The sequence below is a fragment of the Humulus lupulus genome, chromosome 2, assembly GCF_963169125.1.
Source record: "Humulus lupulus chromosome 2, drHumLupu1.1, whole genome shotgun sequence".
In the NCBI taxonomy this organism is placed as follows: Eukaryota; Viridiplantae; Streptophyta; class Magnoliopsida; order Rosales; family Cannabaceae; genus Humulus; species Humulus lupulus.
Genome location: NC_084794.1, coordinates 34,269,283 through 34,288,081, shown reverse-complemented (window position 1 = coordinate 34,288,081; position 18,799 = coordinate 34,269,283). Strand labels below are relative to the sequence as shown.

The following is an 18,799-nucleotide window of genomic DNA, read 5'->3' as shown; positions in this document are numbered from 1 at the left end:
GTTGTGGCTGCAACTGCGGTGGAGGCTGAGTCTAGGGCTGAGCCTGTTGTCGCTATTGCTGCAAAAGTTCCTCGACTTGTTGTCGCAGTCTGGCAATCTCCGCAGTGTTGTCAGCTGGCAGTGCTGGCGTGTTGCGGTGGGCATAGCACGCACTCCCCTTCTGCGAACTGGAGGGGCTTCATTGCTCACTGGAGCAGCATTGGAGGCGTTTCTGTTGGTGCGTGCAGATCTTCAGAGCGACATCGCAGCATAGTTCTAACAGTTGAAAGAAACATGTTAGAACTTTACCTAATAGGCTCTAAGGAAAAAACTTATTCTAAAACAAACATATCTCAGACCTATTAATTATGACTTCTTATGAAAATTATATAAGTCTTCTTTATTTTTAGAATGGGTTTCTATATTTAGAAAAACAAGCCATCTTTATTATTTCTAAGTTTGTTTCTAATCATCCTATATGACTTAATTCTCAGGCTCGAAACTCATCTTTGTTCCAAAGTTAACCATATTGAGGGAGGGCTAGGATCAATAAAATCGTTCCCATTACTATGGCCCCCTAACTCTCAATATAGAAACTTGGTTCATTGATTTGTATCCACCCTCACCGAACTTAGTCATTATTTATTTTATTTATTATTTATTATGATCGCAAAAATAAAAATCAAACTCATACATGATAAAAAAATAACATGATATTAATTTGGAAAAGAGTTTTCACTAATTACAACCATAAAACAAACAATAAATAAAACAAACAATAAATAAAACAAACAATGAAATTAACTATCTAAAAATCAGGATCTTCTACATCCGATCCTTCATCTAGCATATCATCATCTAACTCTTCATAGTCTTCATTATCATGTGCCTCAAAATGTCCTCAAGGAAGGTTTGTAAAAATCCTATGCTTTTGCTCATTTGTAAACTGAAATTCTGATTTTGAAGTGAACCTAATTAAGAGAAAGTAATATTGCATTGCTACTAGCAGTTCATCTTCATCATCCATTGTTTCCCATATTTCCTATAAGGATGCAATTACGGGATGAAAATCTCTAAATAGTCTAATTACTAAAACGTATTTTTCCGTTGCTCTCATTATGATCTGCTTAGATTCTTGAAGGTGACCTATTTCTCTGTGGAACAAAAGCAGTCTCTGAGTGATTCTCTCTAGTGTTCCTACAGTGTTTCTCGGTTCTCTTATTCTCTTTAAAGCCTTAATGGCTCGGATATCCTCATAGGTTAATGCTCCGTTCATACTTAACTGAAAACATAAATGCTAAAATCGTTAGCTATACATATAAGCATAATAACTATAACTTAAATACTTACTTGGCAGTCAGATTCAGAGCTTTGAGAGTGTGTATCGAGGAGAACTTCATGCGAATGAACTATTGCTTTGATACCAACTATAATGACCCAACTACTCTAGACTTTGGACCATTAATGACTACTATATATAGACACTAATTTTTAATAAAACTTACAAGTGAAATAATCATAACTTCATTAAAACTTGTAAAAAAAAAAAGTGTTAAACTACATAAAATTTAAAGTAGGATATGGGATCCCATTGTTTTTAAAATGAAAACATAACATAACTTTAAATGAATGGATTACAAAATAAAGTGCGGAAAATATATATAAAGCATAATTTTTAAAAGACTAAGAAGCAACTTCATCCTCGAACCGAACGCTCAATCCATCCATTTCCATTCTGCCTCAATACACAACCCCCAAGCTGCCAAGAACCTTTCCGCCACCATAGCTATTTTCCTGCACATATAAACATAAAGGAATGAGCCTAATGCCCAGCAAGGAAAATCTAACACATAAATCATATACATAAAATTCATATCGCAACACATACTAAAACATATCATAAACATATGTCACATATACTATAATGGCCATTATTACTTGGGTCTCGTAAACTAAACAAGTCATATGCCCATTAGATTTGTGGGACTTGCTAGCTAAGCAAGTCATATGCCCATAAATTTATTGGGGCTTGTTAGTTATACAAGTCATATGCCCAAGTCTACAACATACATAACATAACACATAAATCATAAGATAACATATAACATAACACATAAATCATAAGATAACATATAGCATAACATATAATATCCTATCCTATTTTCCTTACCAAATATACCGGGATATGAGAACAGGATTAGGACTTTGGAACACTCCTAAAAACCATCAAAGATAGGTGAGTATACTAAAGAAAAAGGGATGAAAAGAATGGATGAACTATACCATCGAGAATATACTTACCAAAAATATTACGTTCAAGATCTTAGATTTCCTAACCAAGAATAAAGAATAGAGTTAGGATTTTGAGTGGAAAACTATAAGAATAACACATAAATGAACTAGAATAATGAATACCTCGAATGCTTCTATAACCGGACTGCACCTCGAACTGAAAAATACTATGAACCTTACTTCCCAAGTGTTTATTAAGCTTATAAAGTTAAAGCTTATATTCCCAACCCAAGTGTTTAAGCACTCAAAAATAACCTAGCAGCTTGCAGCCTCTGAACTTAGCTTGATGAATGAATAAATGGCTGGGTACTAGGTCCTATTTATAGAGTTCAAGAATGAAAAGATCTTCATTTAACTTGAATAAAATAATGGCTTTTTAATTGAAAAATATTTGAATTATCGTTCAGCAGAGGCTGAAGACTCGGTCCGAAAGATGCTGGACTTATCAAGAGGTTAAAGATTAAAATGAGCTGGGTTTCAAAAACATTCAAAGGAGCCGATATATCGTCACTAGTAGGCGATATATCGCCTGGGCTAATATGCCCGAGGCTCGTCGAGTTGGTCATGCAAAGTTACGTGTTTTTCGTGTCCTCGAATGGCGATATATCGCCCCTATAGCTGCGATATATCGGCATACGCTGAAATATTAAACACGAAATTGCACATTTTTAGCCTAATTTGAATTGAGTAAACAACCTTGACTAAGTCCTCTAACGCTTTCAAAGCTGCTGACTGACCCTAGGATATTCAAATATTGATCTTAATAAACTTAATCCTCAAAAATACTTAATTATTATTAAACATACACAAGACAAGTGTTACTATCTTATTGGGTCTACCTAAACCTTATAATATAATAAATATCACCATCAATATCAGTCATATTAATCAAACCTTAGGTTAAAATTAATATTCTTAAACTATAGGTTAAACTTAGAAAATCTACAAGTGTTACTACGAGTGTCCAACTAAATCCCGGTCTGAACCAAAATCCATAGTCATTAAAATATTACAACTATTACTATTGCTACTACTATCTAACTAGCTAAGTAAAGTTCTTGGACTCTACACATACACACTTTGACGTCAGAAATCCTCATATCTCAGCGCATGCCAAAGAGAAACCATATTTATTACCTTAAATGGGAAAGTAAGGGGGTGATCTAAAAGCCCAGTAAGGAAGTACAAACAAATACAACAACAAATAAATAAAACTCAAGAAGAAAATATCCATATCGTAAAGCTCATAACATATCGTAATCGTACGTCATAACCATACATCATATCCATACACCATCATACATCATAATTAAACGTGATCATCATACATCATAATCAAACGTCATCATCATATATCATATATTATAATCAAACATCGTCATCCTATTCTTTGTGATCATGGTGCCACTATTGTCCATGTAACATCTTGAGGGAAACAGTAAAAGCATAAAACTAGAACACTACACCAAAAACTAGTTTTCACAACACATCCATATAACTCTATTGAAAAAGTATTATAATATCTAAAAAGCTAAAACTAAAAAGCGGCAAAAAAAAAAAAAAAGCGGACTTTACAAAATTTTGGCCTACACTCAAAAAATTAAGCAGCACACTTAAACTTATCAAATTCTTCATTTCCCCTCATCTCTCTCTTCTTTCGTCTCTCTCTCTCTCTCATGTTTTCCCCATTCTATCTCTCTCCATTTTGTCTAATCTCATTATTCAAGAGCTTGGAAAGAATAAAAAGAGAAAAATTGTTATTTTGATGTATCATCAATCTCTATCTCTTGAGCTTTCAACAATGGAGCTCTAGCCTTCAATATTCTGGGAGTATAAAGGTATGGGTTTTTATAATTATTTTTTCCTCTTTCTTCTTTTTGCAACTTACGACATTGAACCTTAGAAGTTGGTTTGAGTTCAACTATGTATGATTGTTACTTTTGTTTTAGTTGTTTTTTTTTTAATTTTCAAAAGCCCCAATTTGATAGCCTTGGACTGGCAGGGTTTTGTTTTCTTTAACTTTTTTTTTTCTTTTGAGAGTTTTCTTTTCATTTGTATAATGAGTTGATGTATTTCCTATTCTTGTCAAATGGGTTTGAGTGGTTTCTATTATCACAAGCTTCTTCATCATCCAACAAATCATCTATTGTCAATCATCCGGAAGATATTTTCTTCCAACAACCAAACTAAGGTATTGCAGTCCATTAATTTTTGGTTGAGTTTCTCATTTCTTTCTATTTTTAGTTTACTAATTATTTTTAAAGAATTATCTGTAGTTGACTTTATTATATTTTTTATTTTTAATTTAAACATATTTTTAATATACCAATTTATGCTATGTTTTTTTTTATAAACATATGTTTGCATAATCTATAGAGTTGTTTCTGATTCTTTTAAAGTGATGAGGTGTGAATATATTATGTTTGATTAAATTCCTCATTAATCTGTATTTTCTTTAAACTGTGTTTGATATAATTCCTTAGTGACCTCAATAACAACTTCAACTGAGTCCGACACATGTGAATTTTTTTTGACTTTGGTATAATACTAATATGTCATTTCTACACACAAGTAGGTTGATATATTTATAATACCATAAAATCTGTTGTGAGAGTTTTTTTATTAATGTAAAATCGGCCTATATAGATTTATATATGTGTGTCTGAGTTTTATAATTGAACATTTTTTACTAGTTTCTAAACATTTGCTAATTGTGTTTATAGCTGTCTGTTATTGTTTTATTGATGCTATTATCGATAGAGTACTAGTCTTTTTGGGCACTATATTTTGATGGATGATAAACATTGTGTGCTAGAGTTAGACTTTAGTGAATGAAGAGTAGATAATGGTGATGATGCTATAATATATATTTTTCAAGCATATAAGTTAAAGTTGGTATTGATTAGGCATGACATTACTTTTTTCTTTTCACATGAAAAGGAACCGCACTTAATCCTAGATTAATTCTTTTTTCTTTGGTTTGTACTAATCTTAATATCACTACATGATGTTCACATATTTCTATGCAAAAATGGTCCATTTGACCAAGACTACTAGTATCACGTTCTTTGCCAAGTTATTATTCAAGCAAACAATCATATGTTCTCATACTAGCATTTCAATCACCATTTATTTTTCTATTTGTTTACTATTATATTTACTATTTTTGGCTGTCCACTACCTTTATTTTATTTTATGCTACGATGAGATGCAATAATTATGTGAAGATGGAGTATTAATTTATTACTACATTAAAAAAAACAATAAAGCTCTAGTTGAATTTTTGCTTTTGTAAGTTAAACTTTTAGTGTAGTCTCAGCTTATTAATACTCTGTTTACTAGATTACTTTTGGAGTTCAGGTAATGCATTATTTACTTATTTTTCTTACTAATATTGACATGTAGAAAAATCACTACACTCTTATTTTTGTAATTATAAACATCTTTGATTATTATTAAAAATTTATATGAGATGATTGTGTAATTGACTTGTAACTACAACAATTGATTTTTTTAAGAACTACCATTAGTTTTTACCTGCTTACTTTGCTCATGATTATTAGTGGTAAAAAGATGGATGAATGACTATCATGCTCATGCTTATTTGTTGTTGCTTTTAGGGTTACAGCTTTGAAGAACGCCTATTGTACAAAGAAGAGAGAGAGTGCGATGGTTATTGGTAAACTTCGATATAAAAAGGTCATCTAGTAAGAAGGAAAAGATGATGGAGAAGAAATAACATTTGACTGCAATTGGTAATTAAGAAACATTATTATGTTAATTTGATAATATAATTTTGTTTTCTATCTCATTTCTTTGATTTGAATGGTTGTTTTACAGCAGTCTTCTTTTACTGTTTTTTAAGAGAAAATTAAATAAAGAGTAGGGATCTTTGCAAAATGTTGCTTAAATTATCTTCAACTATAATTAGTGTAGTAGAAATATAAATGTTCTGATGAATCATTAAATGCTTTATTAGTCCACTTTAACTATATAGTATAACATTCCACTTTCATGTTTTATCGGACTCCACTCAAGTCAAGTATTAGTAATCCACTTTGATGCTTGCATAACATATTATGCACTCATGACTCGTTGCTTGAAAGTAAAGAAATTGATAAACTTCTTAAGTTGCGTGAGAAAATATTTTTATTGTTTTTGCTTTTTACAATGTGTTGCTGCTATTATCATTAGTATATTTTATTTATAATTTGTGTTTTGTAAAAACTATGTAGGGTTGAGATTAACAGCTTAGAGGAAGTGTATTGGACAAGTTTTGTTTATGTTTTTGTATCAAAAAAATTAGATGTGATTGTATAGAATACAAGTTGGAATGTTGCCCCTTTTCTCTGTTTTTCTTCTATTTTTCTACAGAAAATGATTTGTTTGATAGCATAAAAATCAATTTTCTAAAGGATTGTTGTTGCAGCTTATTGTGAAACATTATATTATATTTATATAAATTCATAGTTGACACTTTATTTTCATGTCTATTAACTATAAATATATCATATATATGGGTGACAAAAAGAAGAACCGTGTTGTTATTCAAGATTTCTTTTTTAATATGTCTTAAGTTGAGTTTTTGTCCTTATGTTGATTTTTTTAGCTATATAATTTGTAAATGCAGATGGTGTGATGTTTAATAAATCTATCTATGTTATCTCATTTAATTTTTTTTCACAGTTATCTCATGTAATTTCCTCATCCCCTTATTGTAATCTTAACCAAGTAGATCACACATATACGATTGTCTGAGAGGTTCATAATACACCTTTACCAAAGAGCCTCTTCCACAACTTTAGTGGCAGCTATGATTATGGCAGTGAAAACATTTGATAACTATTGAATTTAAATTGGATTTTTTTTTGTCGATAATAGATACTTGTGACAGACTTTGAATTCTTTAGTTTGGACTATTAGGATCTGGTGTAGTGCTATGAATTTATAGAAATATACTCAATAAAGAAGGCATGATTAAATGCATGCAGCCCTTATATATATGTCTGTGTGTTTATGGAAAAGGAAACAGGCTAGGACAGAATAAGATTCTCATAGTTATATTTTATGAATATTGTTTTTGTTTCGCCAATTTTTAAACAACAAACTGCAGATTCTCATAGTTATGTGTGTGTTGCTTTAACTGATAGGATGTGAACTCATGATGAATTGGTGCATTGTAAATACATATGCCTCAAATTTGTAATTCACTAGGTTGAAGTACCAAAAAGGAAAATTTATAAAATGCTAAAGCCATATGAGAATCTAACGATAACTATCCATAGTTTGGGATCTTGATTGACACTATATTCTTCACTATTGAGCATTGGACATTAGTCACACACTGACTTTTTAGATTGCCAATTTCCTTAGGAGACACCATTTAATGAACAAGTTTTTCACTAGACTCTCAAATATTCATTTCATTATGATACATAGAACTTTAGCATTGTTAAACATAAAAACCTGATTTAGATCAGACTCTCACAATAGTAGCTAAATTTTACAAAATAAAATGATTGAAACATTATTATTAGCTACCAAAAAATTAGTAGGTAAATGTTTTTTCTTTGCTACCAAAATAAAATGGTAATGCCCAAAATAATACATAAAGTTTTCAATTATATATTTAGGCACAAATAGATTTAGCTACCAAAAGAAAATTGAGATGTGAGATGTGCTTCAGAACTAAAAAGTCAGTTTTTATTTTTTATAATACAGTATCAGAATTTCATATTTTTGTCTAGGAAAGTTATCGTATTATATGTACTTCATTGTTTTGATTTCTTTTTTATTGGAGTAGTTGGCTATATTTGGAAATATGGTCAGATGCATATCAATGTCCGCTTTGCTTGGGAGAGGACAAACTTTTACTTTTCCTTGCATGCAGTATTTATTTATTTATTTTTTTGATATGTTTTATTTGGATTATATGAGGTATGACAAGCGGTAGAATATTTTGATATTCCAAGAGGTACATTTTCATACTAAAAAAGAACCAATGTCTTATAATTTAGTGTTTGGTTTCTTTGTTTGCTTTGGTGTACCTGTGAATTCATTATTTTGTATGAATTCATGTCTTACATGTGTATATATATAGATAAGTATTAAAACAGATTGTCATGAAATGATCAAATAAAACACAAAAGAAACAATTTAAATAATATTTTTTAATATGAAAACATAATTGATAGAGACTCTTGTAAGTAATCTTTGTAGAGTATCTTGTAACCACTTTAACATCATTTATGATTTTAGCAACTATAGAATGAAATCTTGTGATAGTGACTACTCTGAGGTTATTATTGCTTTTATTACTACAAATTTATCTATTAAGTGGTAGTTGCTAGATTTGTTATGGTTTTCTATGAATCTGTTAGTCGTACTCTAATTTTTAGCTCATTATAAATGATGTAATCTCTTTTTCTATTTAACACTTCAATATATTTCAATAAAGTTCAGTTCATTCATTCTCTATCCTCTCTGATTTTCTCATTCACTTTCATTTATGAATTTAACTGTTTGTTTTGTGGGAAATTCTACTGCTTAGATTTTTCTTTCTTAATAGGCTGATATGACCATGTTAGAAGACGAACTACCAACAAAAAGATGACTTTCATCAGCCCTTGTCAAGGTATAAAGAAGAAAGTCTTCTGTTGTGCTTTAGAATTATGCTGCTGAATGTTTCTTTCATTTTCATTAAGTTTTAGGTATTGATAGAGTACTCTGTTTGGCAGTGGAATTTTCTCTTCGTTCATCTCTTAGCTTATTGTTTTAAGTTGCATGTTTTGTTGCTTCAATCGTTTTGCATGGTAGTACATCTTTCTATACCCTGCTGTTTCGTCAAGTTTTGGAGTTATTACAAATTTCATTTTAACTTTATATGCTTACAGGTGGAAACTAGCTTAAGTCTTATGTTCTTAATAATAAAATGACTTTTTTTTTACAATGTGCGGGTATATTGAGATGATTTCTTTGGAGCAATTCTTGACAACATTTGTAGTTGAGGCCTTTAGAATGGAAGAATGTATTTCACTAATTTTTGTATACATTTCTTGTTTTGTATTTAGTGATAAAGGAATCAGAATTGGGCATAAATTATGTAGTAATATGATTTCTTAAGCCTAGACTAGTAGACTAAATATTGTAATTACATTTGAGTAATTAATAAAAATCTATTTATGTTTCCTTATTTGGCTTCAACTTTCATATTTGTTCTCCTAGTTTTGCGTAAGTAAAAAAAGAATATGTTTCTCTAAGCTAATATAACACATGTGTTATACTAAAGTGTAGTATAACACAAATAATGTGTTATACTAAAGTGTAGTATAACACAAAAAAAAATGTTATACTAAAGTGTAGTATAACACAAAAAAAGTGTTATATAATCGACTATAAATAACATAATTAAACACTTATCTATATATTAAAATAACACATAAATTGTGTTATCGTTGACAGTACAATAACACATCTGTATAACACTGATAAAATGTTATGTAAAGTACCCTGACCTACGATAACATAGTCGGTCTTAACACATCAGAAAGTGTTATCGTATGTTTTGATAACACATTTTCGATGTTATTAAAAGCATTTTTTCTTGTAGTGGAAAAATCTCCTCTGTGAGGTAAACAGGAGGCTCTGGTCCTTGAATAACCTCGACGTGTCCGCCCTAGTTACGTCATATCCTTATAGTAACTTGGGTTACGTCATATCCTTACTAACCCCTTTGTTGTCTCACGTTCAACAAGGTAATAACCATTTGCTTTTTCATACAACATACAAAACACATGAAATCCATTTCAAAACAACACAAAGGAGAACACATGTTGCACTCACATTCGTCATAACATTTCAAGATAGAATTCCATACTTCATATCTCACGGTCCTTCATCGTACATAGCATATCGTTATTCTCATGATAGACCAATCTTACCATTTCATAGCATAAACATAAAAATTCTATCTAACTTCCTTACCTCAGGTTCGAGCAAAGAAAAAATGAGAAAACTTCACAACGAGCCTATAATCATAATCAAACATTGCCTCTTAGAATCACATGACCCTTGCCCAACACATATACTCCATGTGTGCATGGCCATGCAAACATGGTGTCAATTGCCCAATAATTCCAAACATACACATTTCACATAAACTCACAAAAGAATAATGCCAATTCTACCTATTATCCCTTCATGGGTACAAAGTAAAAACTATATGTTTGAATAATAGACATATATTTGAACGTAAAAATATATTTGCATACGACATGCATACGTGAGAGCATTGTTAAAAAGTGACGTTTTAAAACGAGAATTCCTACATGTCCATTTCTAACATTTTCAAATAAAATTCAGCAACATGTTCTCTTCACCATTATTTATTTATTTAAACTCAAAGTTTGATTAAACTACTTAATACATTATTTTTAAATCATAAAAATAATTCATTTAACCTTTCTAAATTTCTCATAAATTAATACTCCCATTTATTATTTTAAATTGCTTAGAAACAGCAAAACTTATAATTATATAGAAATACTTATAAAATTTCATGTTTTCTTTAGAAAATAACATTTTTCTAAATTAACAAAAATTACAAGATTAAGTGTGAGAAATTATAATTTAAATGGGAAAATATATTTTTCTCTTATATTATTTAAGACTTAAATTATGTAAGTGTAAAACCCATTAGTTTTAAACAAAATACTTATTTCAACTTAATAACATAAACTTTCAACAACCTTTATTTTGTTTAAAAAAATCAAAGTGAAATTAAGCCCAATCATTTTCTCATTTAAAAAAAAAAAAAAACAGCACTTAAATAATAATGTGAACATTCGTGGTTACATATTAAAAATATCATTTTTACATATACAAAACTTAGAGTAATAATTTATGCAATGTACTTACATTATTTATTTAATTTAAAAGATATTTCTTATTCTTAAATCAAAATTCCAGCAACTATTAGATTACTCAAAAATCATAAACTTGGATTAAAAACCACATTTTCTTCATAAAATATAAAAGAACTAAATGTATTAATAGAGTAAAAATACCATTTTAAATGTGAAATAAAACACCATTTTATTTACATAAAATCAAAATATCATTAGAGACATCACTTGTGCATTTAAATCACTGTTTCACCAATTCACTCACCAATTATACACAAAAATCAGCAAGCATAATTCATCATGAAATTCATCTTTTTAATTCATGCTTTTCAAAAAACTCAAACCATAACCTTCATGTATCATTAATTTATCATTTATAAAAGATTCAAGACAAACTCTTTATTTAACCAATTAACCTAGCATGTTCCTAATGTGTATAAGTGACACAAGATAAAAACATCATAGCATGCATCAAACCCTATAGGCCGAAACCTCATGAATCCCAATTTCCACATATTAACAACTTACCCCAAACTCATAAGCATGTTTACCAAAATTTAAATAAACACATGAACCCTAACAAAATACAAGATCACATAATCCTAACATGCTTTCCAAGAGTAAGATAAAATAATGATTCAACAACAACAAAACCCTTGCATGTTTCTAAAATATATGATCAATCATCAACACATATAGTAGACAAGGTCAAAAACCCAATCTAAGCATGCATCTAAGAAAACAATAACATCAATATTACATTGAGAACATACTTCATAGCTTAGAAATCTAAGGTATCCCCTAGCCAATATTCATGCCCAAAATACAATATGCCTTATTCATATCCAAAGAATCTTAGAACAACAAAAAAACAAGAATAGGATTATAAGTTTCATTACCTCCTTGATAGAAACAAAAAACCAAAATGGCCACCACCTTTAATCAAACACCCTAGGGAATTCGAAACCCACAAAAAGAAGAACAAAAATATTAACATGAAAACTTAGAAATCATGAAGGTGAGGATATAGATTAAAGGATTTAAACCACTTAAGGATCAAGAACACCAACCTAGGTTTTCCGAAGCCTTCTTCTTCTTTCTCTTCTTTCTCCTTTTCTCCCATTCTCTCTCTAACTCTCACGCACTCTCTCTCTCTCTCTCTCCTCCTAGCCGACGACACCAATGCACAAATGACCTCTTCTTTTCTTTCTTTCCCTTTTATCTAACTTATAGAAAATAGCCTAGCCTAGTGGGAAATGGGTAAGTTTCCTCTTTTCCAATTTCCATTAATTTTCTTTATTCCAATTAATTAAATAAAGGGATTTCCATTTAAATTAAAAGAAGAAAAATACTCACCCTTCCCAATTTTTCTAGCCATCATCAATTTACGTTATCAAATTTTCAAATAAAACAGAAAAGCATACCCCCCCCCCCCCCCGCCCCCTTTCCCATTGTGCCACATGCCTACTCCTTCCTTTCCCTTTCTCTTATTTTTTTAATTCTTTTAATTAAATAAAAAAAAACCAATAAAAGGAAATTAATGTGTAGAAAATCTATTGCATGCACAACATGCAACCATGCACATGCACAAACCCAATTGCTAAGGTGCATCTCTACCTACCATGCACCTTGGTGCATTCAATCAAAACTCATTTTCTCACTTATTTAAATTAATAAATAAATAAAATAATTAACAATTAAATACACAAAATTTACCAAACAATTCAAACTATAAAAATATAATTTCTAACACTTAATGATTAAAAATAAAACAAGCACAAAATTAATAAATTAATTTTTTTTTGGTGCGCTACAATGTACTACTTACGCAACATCGAGATGTGAAAGACATTATGCGTTTTGGCTAGTGCTGGGGGCAGTGCTCAACGGTACGCAACTTGCCCCACTCTCTCCAAAATCTTAAAATATATATATTATGATAACATTTTGGATGACAAACTATCATATTTAAGGTACAAAATATTCATTTTTTTTGGGGTGAAGTTATTTCGCCATAAATAACCCAATTATTTACGGCAAAAGCATATATTCGCCGCACATTACTGTCCCCAAAAGACATCATAAATTCTGGCTTTATTTGCGGTGAAATTTTGATATTTGCAAGGAATTGTTCGCCGCAAATAATGGAAATAAAAGGTGTGAAAGACATGCAAGTGCACAACATTTGCGTGGGTATCTATTCAGTTATCTGCTGGGAAATGTATTATTGGCGGCGGTAGTGTTCGCCGCAAATAAGTTGAGCAGTGATGAAAAACGTGGCTGAAATAATTTGGTGGGAAAAAATTGCAAGCATTTTTTCATTTATTAATAGTGGTGAAATTTTTCGTCGAAAATACCGTTATGGTTTTTAATTTTTAGTTTGAACGACACTATTTCATTGATGCATAATCTTATAGGTTATTTGCGGTGAAATAGTGGGAGTAATTTCCGCCGCAAATAATGAGCCTAATATATTTGGCAGTACCTCTTCTTCTTCCTCATTTTTGCGATTCACTCTCTCTTTCCTCTTCTGATTCTCTACAACTTCGCCACCCTCCATTTGAAACTCCAACCTGACCCGACCCTAGCCACACCTCCTCCGACCCCACCCACCCACCTCCAACCCCATCTGACCCTAGCCATCCACATCTTTCTCTCTCTTTGAAAATTTCCCAAAACCCATTTCTTAAAAAATCCCAAAAAAATCTCACACCCACCTTCGTGCTCCACCACTCCGGAAATAGACCACCACCACCGGGACTACTAACACATGTAAAGTTTCCTCACTCCAGTAATTATTTTTTAATACCTTTTACTCTAACCCATTGTATTTTTGTGCTACCACCACCACCACGCCGAAGTAGTGCCACCGCTGCTAAGAGATCGGGTTGTTGCCTATACAACCCAGTCGACATATATATATATTATAATAATGATATTTTATCATATTTGAATTTATATTAATATAATTAATATATATTTTTAAATGGTTTTGTATGTATATCATGTTGTCGATGACGTAGCAGTATCGTGGCCGGAGATGAGGTAGTCTGAGAGTGAGAGAGTTTGAGAGACTGAGATATATATATACACTAGGGAAATATATATATATATATATATATATGAGTTCACTCTTAATGGTGATTGAGTTTTTTCCCCATGGATGGGTTGTCAATTAATAGCCATTGGATTAAGATCCAATGGTCCACATTTAAAGCTGTTAATTAATGCTATCTTTGACTTTTTCAAACTTGGTAATGTGCTACCTGCTGACATGGCGGTCACCTTTTAATTTAATTAAATAATTAAAAAAATCATTATTTAAGATTCATTCCAATATTCCATATCCCCATTCCTTCTTCATTCCTTCTCAATTCCTTTCATTCCTTGTTCTTTCCAAATTCATTCTTTATGCATTAATGACTCCTATCTTCCCAACTACAATTAGTTGGCTAATTAATAAAACATATTTCGAATTTTCTATATATATTATATATATATATTTATACAAAATTTACTCATCTTAAAAAACTTGTTTATTGAAGAAGCTCCAATTTTTGAAAGTGTTTTCAAGTAAGTTTTCTATGTCATTTTCGAAAATCACTAGTAGATTTTCTATTTTTTTAAAAAAAAATCCATATTTTTTTTTTTGTTATGTAGTATTTGAAATTCACATAGATGAGTAAATCTTATTTCTCTTGAAAAACTTGTTTAGTGAAAACCCACAAGAATTATTTTTTTGAAAGTGTTTGATGAAAAAACTCTAGATTTTTCATAGTGTTCTTTGTAAGATTTTCAATCGTTTTTATGCTTTCTTTATTTTTACAAAAAAATTATCATCTATTTCTCCAATTTCATATTTCGAAATTCACTACTAGAGGTTTTTTGTAAAAAAAAAATATCAACTTAGTTTTATTTTTCATGTAGAATTTGAAATTAAAAAAAAAAAGACTAAATCTTATTTCTCTTGAAAACTTGTTTATTAAAATCTCACAAGAAATTTTTTTTTAAAAAATGTTTGATGAAAAAGCTCTGGATTTTTCGTAGTATTTCTTGCAAGATTTTCAATCATTTTTGTGATTTCTTTATTTTTACAAACAATTTATCATCTATTTCACCAATTTCATATTTCGAAATTCACTACTAGATCTTTTTTTTTTTTAAATTCCAACTTAGTTTTATTTGTCATGTAGGATTTGAAATTAAAAAAAATGATTAAATCTTATTTCTCTTGAAAAACTTGTCTAGTAAAATCTCACAAGAACAATTTTTTTAAAAAATGTTTTATGAAAAAGCTCTAGATTTTTCATAGTGTTTCTTGCAAGATTTTCAATCATTCATGTGATTTCTTTATTTTTACATACAAATTATCATTTTTTTCTCCCATTGTAAAATTCGAAATTATTCAAACTTCTTAGATATCAACTATTAGGTTTATAAATTTACATTGAAGGTTATAGGGTTTTAAAAATTTCCTATTTTATAAAAGAAATTTTAAAACATTATTATTACAAATTATTTTGTAGTTCATTTTTCTTCAATAAACTAAAAATGTGAGGAATTTTAAAGTTTTGAAAATTTCATCATGTAAAATTTTCAAACATATTATTATTTTTCAAAAATATTTCTTACATAGTGATAATCTTCGTCAATTTTTTTGTATAGAACTTCGTGATGGAATCAGAAATGGAATGGACGATAGTAATTGAGCATGAGTTGAAAGAGTTGAGAGATGAACTACACTCTATTAAACTGGATTTACAAGCCAAAGATAAAATTCCATGTAGATATGAGAAGAAGAAAAAATTGACATGTGAATCCATTAACGAAAAGGCCTCACAATCACTATTTTTAAAAAAACATGTTATTAGTCAAGATGATGTTGTGTTCTTTGAACATTTTAAACTCGGTAATACTTTAAGACCGAAAGATAGGGAAGTGTTAGAATACATTTTCTCAAACTCTGATCAATTGTAAGTTTTTCTATCTTAATGTATATATTTTTTGTCATTTTTTCAATATATTTTAATGTATATTATTGTATTTATCCTATGGAAATTATAGTTGACACTACAAGAAAATGGGGTCTTTACCTACCAATTGTAAGTGTAGGTAAAACTAGCCTAATAGTGGGTAATATGATTTACCTACCAATATTGAATTGGTAGAGATTGTTAAATAAAAGTTAGTGGGGAAAGAGTCTTTACCTACACTTATTAACACTGGTAGGTAAAAGAATCAGTGGACCCCACTAAGTTATAAATCATTTGATGAGTCATCAGATGACGTGTTTGATGACATGGCATCCTACGTGTATGCTGACATGGTTTTTGTTGTTTTACGTGTCTGATGACGTGACATCATATGTGGCATCCTATGTGGCATCCTACGTGGCATCCTACGTGGCATTCTGTATGGCATCATATGTGGCATCCTATGTGGTATCATTTTATTAGCCTACATAGCATTATTTTATTGGTTTGTTACACAATTTATATTTTGTTCAAATTTAATGGTTATGTGTAGGTAAAAGATAATAACAGTTATTTATAAATGTTCTATATTAGAAATAAACTAGAAAAAAACTATTTAATAATAAAATGTTAAATGCTAAAATTCTTTATAATGTTCAATACTAAAATAAGTCATAAAGTTATCATTTTAAGGTTACCCCTACCAAAATAAAAATAAAAAAACTTCATAAAGTTCATTCCTTAGTAACTAAGAATCATCTTGTGACTCCCGAACTGAAATAGATGGCGACTCTCTTAAATTTGCATCTGAAGCTTAGTCTGTTGGAGGTGGTGGAGGCAGTGCCATCAAATTGTTATGACGAAGTATATCCACAACTACACTAAGTTGTTCGTTAGTAGACTCCTGAAGAGATGGTGGCAATGGCACCTTATCTGGTGGGACATACCTGAGTATCAATACAGATATTGCTACCATAGTAAATGCAACAAGTGTACCCACGCTGACCTGCCAATGGCAAAGGCATCAATATAAAAAACAGAAACAGGAATTCCAAATTTACATTTGTAGTATTTTTAAAAGGAAACTTGTATTCATAAATGAGAAAATAGAAGTCTGATTTTTATCAGACAGTAGAAAAGCACAACAGGAAAGTCCAATCTGTAGCTAAATCAGCAAATAACATTCCTTTAAAACTCTTTGACATTGTATAACCAAATAGCTACCCAATATCTAACTTTATCCCATGGACTTTCAAGATTGTCCTCAAAATCTTTAAAATTATTTTGTTCCACTCTAACTAGATCGCTGAACAGATAGCCATTATAGCTAGAATCCAAATTTACATCTGTAATGACTATTTAAGAAACAACATATACTATATGGTATTTAACAAACAATGAGCATTCTATCTTCCTATTAGAGCATTTTTTTAGAAACAATAATCTGGGTATTAGGTTAGCATTCCCATTCCCCTCTGACTCCTCATTCCTCTCCTCCAAAGAAAGAACACATAAGCAAACTTATAGAGCAAAACAAATATGCTTATACTTATTTTAAAGGAACTACCTCTACATAACTTTCGAATAAATAGTTGATGACATAATCGATATTAAATTTTAAAATCTTAAATATTTCAAAGCTTGAAACTCGTTAACTAAGTTTTTAACCAATAACAAAATAATAATAATAATAATAATAATAATAATAATAATAATAATAACTAACATTAAGCAGAAAGAAGTACAAAGAAAAGGGAGAAGTCCAACAATTACAAAATACATGCCAACTCCCTTAAGAAGTCCGAAAACAATAGATTCTTGAAATCTTTGACATCAAACAACCACAAAATTACCCAATACTTGATTCTATCCCAAATACTATCCATGTTATCACATGTTATCAGATTTAGAAGACACTTGCAATAAAAATAAAAATAAAAATAAAAAAAAATAAAAAAGAGGGGTTAGGAAAGATCATAACTTATGTTTTGGCATCATCTCAGTTTTATCATCAATATCATTTTTATTGACTTGCTTTCTGATTAAAATTTGGCTCACAATAAATCTCAATGTGCCATGCTTTAGTCTAGTACCACCACTGTAGGCATCTTCATAAAAGAAAACACTTCATTGCAGAAGACAACAAACATTGCAATAATTACCCCAAAAACATGTCACTTACCATTCCTGCCAATTCTGAAACATCCATAAAGAATGCCAAGATTGCAGCACCAATTCCAGTTACCACTATGCTCTTTATAGGAACTTGTGTGCGTTCATTAACATCTGAAAAGAATGAGGGCAGCAACCCATCCCTAGCCATTGCCATCAAAATTTGTGGCTGAGAAATTAAAAAAAAAAACAATGTTATTCAGACAAAATTAAAAATAGCGAGTTAACAAAAAGGAAAGATACAATTGAAAGCACGAGCAATAGAAGATTCATGGTAATAAACCAGCAGAAAGGAGCAAATGTATCTTCAAATTGAAGAGAGAAAATAAATGTACAGGAGGGCAACCTACTGAGCAAATGCATCTATACTTTCATTTCTGAATTCATGAAAAATATGACAAATTAAGACACAACCTGTAGTTAAATAGTACTGTACCTAACCTAATTGATTCTATGATCAACTATTATTTTAGGATCTAA

At 30.2% G+C, this 18,799-nt stretch overlaps 2 protein-coding genes across 2 annotated transcripts in view; both read right to left on the bottom strand.

The window, feature by feature from the left end:
* The window catches only part of LOC133814130 (uncharacterized), a 33,667-nt gene extending 19,933 nt beyond the window's left edge, over positions 1-13,734 (bottom strand). Inside the window, exon 1 of the mRNA XM_062247127.1 lies at positions 13,660-13,734. Within this exon, the coding sequence (XP_062103111.1) occupies positions 13,660-13,734 (75 nt within the window). The remainder of the gene's footprint in view (positions 1-13,659) is intronic.
* A 3,048-nt stretch (positions 13,735-16,782) lies between these two features.
* On the bottom strand, positions 16,783-18,480 carry LOC133815964 (cationic amino acid transporter 2, vacuolar-like). Its single transcript, XM_062248710.1, has 2 exons — positions 18,330-18,480; positions 16,783-17,153 (listed from the first exon to the last, which is right to left on the bottom strand). The coding sequence occupies exons 1-2, from the start codon at positions 18,474-18,476 to the stop codon at positions 16,962-16,964; spliced, it is 339 nt and encodes a 112-aa protein (XP_062104694.1). The 5' UTR covers positions 18,477-18,480; the 3' UTR covers positions 16,783-16,961.
* Between the last annotated feature and the right edge of the window lie 319 nt (positions 18,481-18,799).